Source organism: Egretta garzetta, unplaced genomic scaffold, assembly GCF_000687185.1.
Source record: "Egretta garzetta isolate BGI_Z169 unplaced genomic scaffold, ASM68718v1 scaffold441, whole genome shotgun sequence".
In the NCBI taxonomy this organism is placed as follows: Eukaryota; Metazoa; Chordata; class Aves; order Pelecaniformes; family Ardeidae; genus Egretta; species Egretta garzetta.
The window spans coordinates 277,885-283,817 of record NW_009258757.1 but is presented as its reverse complement, the minus strand read 5'-3'; the positions used below and the strand labels follow the sequence as shown (position 1 = coordinate 283,817).

Sequence of the window (5,933 nt, the reverse complement as noted above, 5' to 3'; positions counted from 1 at the left end):
ATCTATATGGAGAAAAGCGGCTGTAGCCCATTCCCGATATGCTGGGCGAAAGGTACAAATACCTTTTATTTATTTATTTATTTATTTTTTTAAAATCTGTTTCCCCCTCCCGTTAATTTAATGTTTTACCACCTGTGGGTCTATCGTTTTTTTCCTATCAAAGAAAAAAAGCAAAACTAGGAAATAAAATATTTTTATTCTGGTCATGCGCTTGTAATGCGAAGCAGTCTGCAGGATCTTCTTTCACCTGACAGCTGTAATGCCTTTTTTTTTTTTTTTTTTTCTTCCCTCCCTTTGCTTTTCAGAATTAGTTGAAATGAAAGAGCGCTTGAGCTGTTTGGTTTTTACTTCCACTGATGTGAGGATCTGAGGGCTTTGTTTTTCATCTTTGTATGTTGGAAACCACTGCGAGTGTAATTCTGCTTTCACTTACCTTTTGGAAGAAAAAGTAGTTTTTAAGCAGCTGATCGTAGGTAGTGTTTGCAGTGGAAGCCTAACATCTTTTTACTTGCTGTCTTAGAAGCTGCCACCCCTCTTCACCCCCCCAAGAGACAATAACTAGCCACAGAGCATGCATTTATTACAGTCGCAGCGTTTGACTTGAAATTGAGGCTTAACAATAATTAGATGGAAACGTGAAACTCATTTACGGGATTATCTTAACTTGCATCCCAAGACATCTATAACATTGTAAATATCCCAAAGTTATTTCCCCTATTATAATCTAGAGGGTATTTGTGTGTTGGTGTTGTGGGTGGGAGTGTGTATATGAAGATACAGTACAGGGATAAAGCTCAAAATTCTGTTAGTAAGCAAAGAATCACATCTTCCTTAGATGGAAAACGACTGTAAAAGGTTGAGTGTTGCTGATTGTAAGCATAACTTTCCTCGTGTTCACTTTCATTTCAATGTACTTTCTTTTTTGGAAGAGAAACTGGCAGTGAAGTATTGCGTCACCATAATCTTGGATCACAGACAGAGGCAGTTACTTCAAAAGTTCAGGGGAAACATCTGAACTAAGGAGTCAGTAGGCATCGCTGATGTTTAGTTCTTTTGGAAAAAATAACAGTAAATTTATTTAGAATTTTTATTGTCTCTTTATTTGGAGGAGGCACGAAGGAACATTTAACACTGTCTTTGTCTTGCATGCTTTCTGTACCTTGCGGAACCACTCAGGCTAACCTAGCATGTTTGCCATACATTGACATATTATAGTAGCACACATCGTAGAAATAACTTAAAAGGAAGAAATCCTAGAACTTGAATACCACATCCTGGTAACGTCTCCTGAAGTTCAGAATCCCGTCAGCTCACTGGGGAGTAACAGTTAATAAAACAGTGAGTAATGGTAGCTGGAAACAAAGCTAAAACAAAGCTGTGCTTTGCTTTTGGTAGAACTTGTTTATCAGGAAGGGGTAATAGCGATGCCTACTCCCGTGTGTCATAAATTGGATAACAAAAGTATTAGATGGAACTGGGATTCATCTCCTTGGACTATTCTGAGGGTCAGAATGAAGGTACTTCCCAGAGAGTAACTTTGAAAAGTAGGGAAGGAAAATCTTTTGAAAGAAAAAGCAAGTTGTTACCATCCGTTATTAAGGATGGTTAGTATTGGGGATACTGGTTTTCTCCCTCCTGCCCCATCCAGCACTAGAGGGTAACTACAGCAGGGCTAGCTGCTGCTTGCAGAAGATGTCTGCATTGGGCCATGACAAAAGGTATCGATTACCCCCCACCCACTCCAGCAACTAAAATGAATGAAAAAAGTCCCTCCCTCTTCCCCTGGTCGCCTGTGAAGTGTTCTCAGAACATAACTTTGTGAAAGACTGCTTATCCAGCCACCTCTGCCCCGAAATGGAGAACAGCCATGTAATCTCTGTTTATTCCTGTTGGGGGGAGAAGGGGGACACCAGGAGTTGCGTAAGAGGACAAAGGCACCAGCATCTTTGAGGCTGCCCGTTGTGGTGATTTCTAGAAAAAGCTACATCTCAGCCTCCGAGAAATATAGGACAGATGAGAAATAGCTTGTGCTATATTTGTCGTTGAATGGTGGCCATTCCTTAGTTGATGAATACTCTGTATACTGTTCTCCAGCTTAACCTTAGGGAAATGAAACGGATCTGGCCTACTTTGATAAGGGCTGTGAGATATCTACAGTCAAAGAAAGGTAATATATTAATGAGAGAAACATTTAATTTGGATAGCTTTATTCTGGCCCTCTGGCTTTTCTGTTAAAGCTTCAGGTTACCTGCAGCACAAATTGATAAAATGCTTTTAAGTATTTTATAATGTCTTAAAATGTGATCTTGATGTATATGTTGTCTTATCCATAACTTCTTTCTAAATGATCCATTCTCTATTTGAATGCGACAGATTAAGCTTTCGGTGTGTTACATGTGATCTCATAGCAAACGTTCATTCTTTGAAAATGCTCTGAAATATTTCAGTGAGTCTGTATTCATACGGAGCATGCTTCTACTTTGGTGTTAGTGTTCTTAAGTCTAAAATTTTCAGTCGTCTTAGTGATGCTGTGTGCTGACCTAATTGCAGCCAATTCTGCATGCTCTGTAGGACTGCATCAAAGAATAAGGTAATACTTGATTTTTATTTTTTTTATAAAGTAGTTGTGTAATCTGTATTGCCAGGTTTTGACTCCTCTTTATGCTAAAGTCAGATCTAAGTGATGCTACTGAATTCAGTAATTTAGTCTGGATCTGCATAGTGCAGTTTTGAGACTATTTTGGTTGCCAAACAAAGAGAAAGTGTGTATTTTATTAACTCGCATATTGCTTCTCAGCAAGCAAATCGGTATTACTTCAGTAGGGATCGGAATAAATAATTTTTGGCTCGCTCCCTCCCTCCCCCCCCTTACTTACTAAGTAATTTGAAACTTAAAATCTCTGGTCTTGTGGAGTAACCAACCTCAAGCTGGTTACAGCTTTGGGGGATGCTGAAGTGTGTGTCTTGGTCCCTGAGAAGGCAGTACTTGTTTTCCAGCTAAGTACTGAAAATTTGTGCTAATGTCATATGGGGATGTTTTCTTTCTGACTGTAATGTTAGAGTAGAAGGTAGTCCTGGATTGTTTAAAAACTTTTTACTGGCATCTCGTAATCTTTGGTAGGATTATTAATGGTATAGTGAATTGTACTTTGGCTAAGATACTTTTGCTAGTGACCTTCTTTCCCGAGTTTCATGTGGCATGCCATTTTAAGCTTATAAAATAACTCCAGGAAAGAAATGTAAATGTAACAGGTAAGGATAGCTGGATAGCTGTAAACTATCCACCCCGAGGAGGAGGAGGAAGTTTCTTGAATGTCTTCCATGGGAAGAGCTCTGTTTAATAATTTATGAATAATAAATTGGCGTGATGTTAAATGTATGTCATGTGAGTAGTTAGCATAGGGTGATCACAGTTACTGAATTCAGCCATTCAGACTAACATGAGAAGGTCTGTACTGTCTTAAGATAATCAAGCTGAGTTCAGTCAAAACATTGTCTTGATTAAAAAAAATAATAAAATTAAGCTAGCTGTGTTGTGAAATGTATTTAATCAGCTGGGAAGGAGTTTTACCCTATTTATTGCAATCTGTTAATGTTGCAATCTTTTTTTAAAGTGATAAGCAATTCCAAGTTAAATGTGGTGGTTTTTTTTTTTTTTTTCTGATGAACCCTGCTGTTTCAGGGCGTGTGTTCAGATGGAGCCAGCTGGTGATCTGTTGAGTAGAAGCAAGATAGTTGCATACATAAGAGAGAAGTTCAATGCTGTTTTTCCTTCATCTCCATCTCTTAAGTCTCTACTGTTTTGTGACAGAAAAATACTCGGGATAATTTTCAGTCCAACAGACCCTTAGATTTTTAGGTGATGGGTAATCACTAAAAGGGACACGGTGGTAGAAATGGAGTGTGAGGGAAGTTGCTGATATCATGAAGGTAGGAAGGTAAATAGTCTCTAAAACAAGATTTCTTCATTTTTTGACACAGTGTGTATACAACACAATAGCTGTTCTATTTCTATATAAGGAAAGAAAAAAAGCCCCTCTGTTAGCATGAATGTTCTACTGCGTTTTTGTAGTTGAGGTGACTGGAGGGAAGCACCTGCTCTTGCACTTTTTGTGGATCTATAGGTGTAGTTCGGCAATGCCGTGCAGTGCTTTTCCTGTGGTTTCTGAGGGCGTAACAACTGGGAACAGTGTCTAGGCTGTCGTTTGACAGTCTGTTGTTGACTTAATACGTTGGCTACATTGCCTTCCAAACCATAAATTTGTCTAAACTTTAGTTAAACTTTATTAACTTAGTAGCTTCTTTAGCTGTGAGATTTGCAAACTGTTAAGACATCTGTTATTTCAATTCATGTGTGCCTGGTTTGGGTTTTTTGTTGTTGTTGGAAATCTTTGTAGAAAAAAAAAGAAAAATAGTGTTAATCTCATCAAACCACTAATTTTTCACAGGCCGTTTAAAAACAATTCCTGAAATGCCCATGTATATTTAAAAGTGGAAAACAGTCTGGAAAAGCAGGTTTCTTCCCTTCGGTGTTATAGTCCAGCATGTGGTAGTGTTGGTATTCTTCCGAATGTATAGTACGTATGCAGCTATGAGAGTACCGATGCATTGCCATTAGAGTGATTTGTTTCGTATTCAAAGGCGACTGGAGTAGAAGATGGAGCTTTGAGATATTTTTACAAAAAAGGAAAGTGATTGTTTTAAGCGCTGGGGGAGCATTCGGGTGTTCCCTGTGTAATGGAGATGTATGAGCTTATCAATTGTAGCACCTAGTCATGAACTTGTGAACCAGCCTGGAATTAAATTCTGAGCTGCCTGGGAAAAACTAAAATCTATGCAAGGAAAACAAAATGTTTTAAAGATCCTTTTGAAGATGCATTAAAAAAAGGCTGAAGAGCCAAGGCTGGAAGTTGGCATTTAAGAGAATGGTGCATTGGTTGAAATTGTGCGGTTTTGCTGAAAAGTCAAACAGGAGTTTCTGGCCTTAGTAGTTTTCTTAGGCAGTTTATATTTGCAATTTTTTATCACAAGTCACATTGTGTGTGTATATTTATTTTCTATATGGTGCACACATATATATAACACTCACGTGCGTGCGCGCACACTCAGCATCACCTCCCTTACCCAGTTAGCTTGGCAACAGTTGTGGTATTTCAAAATTAGCATCTTTAGATACCGAAGATGATCTCTTCCTTGTTTTTGCATTTTTAGCGAGTGTAATTTATTGGGCAACTGATCTTCTTGCACAGCTTTTATTGAAAGGACTGCTGTAATGAAATACGCTTTTCTGACTGGTGTTACATTTGTAAGAAATACATCCGCTTGTCTCAGTCCTTCCACTTGCTGAAGTGTTCCTGAAACGGAATAGTTGCAAATTCCTGTCTTGTAAAAACTTCGGTGTGTCAGCAAAGAGTATTTTGTTAATTACTACTATGAAAAAACACCTCACTAGTATCCTTAATTTCATGACCTGCTACAGATTTGTTCATGGTAGTCTGTTAAAAACTGGAGATGTCTTAAATGAATATACACTATCACATTACGGTAGGCAAGCCTGTACAAGCTACTGAGTTCTGTAAACTAAAACAGCAAGCAGGACAGACATAAGGAAATGTCTTTGTAAATGTTATACTAAAACAAGCCCCAGTACAGCACATCATAAATGTATTTAATTATAGCAGCTATAAAAATATTGTAGCATTCATGAAGACTTAATCATCTTACAGAATAGATTAGATCACTGCAATATCTATTATTGAATCTATGTTGAGAATTAATGATGCCAGGTTTCTTTTGACAGGTTGTAAAGGACGGGGATTACTGAGGTTATGGAGTTAACTGGTGGTTGCCCAGCACTTGATGTGACACTTCACTTACTGGCATACAGGAAGAGGGTTGGATTTTCCTCTTCTGATATTGAATGGCGCTTAGCA

The 5,933-nt window shown here is 38.2% G+C and overlaps 1 protein-coding gene across 2 annotated transcripts in view; it reads left to right on the top strand.

Moving 5' to 3' along the window:
* The window catches only part of PTK2 (protein tyrosine kinase 2), a 233,240-nt gene that overhangs the window by 62,503 nt on the left and 164,804 nt on the right, over positions 1-5,933 (top strand). Inside the window, exon 1 of one of the 2 annotated variants that reach the window (XM_035888978.1) lies at positions 7-52. The exons of the other annotated variant lie outside the window; for it this stretch is intronic. Coding sequence (XP_035744871.1) covers positions 7-52 — 46 coding nt within the window. Of the gene's footprint in view, positions 1-6; positions 53-5,933 lie in introns of those variants that run through there. 2 annotated transcript variants of the gene reach the window in all.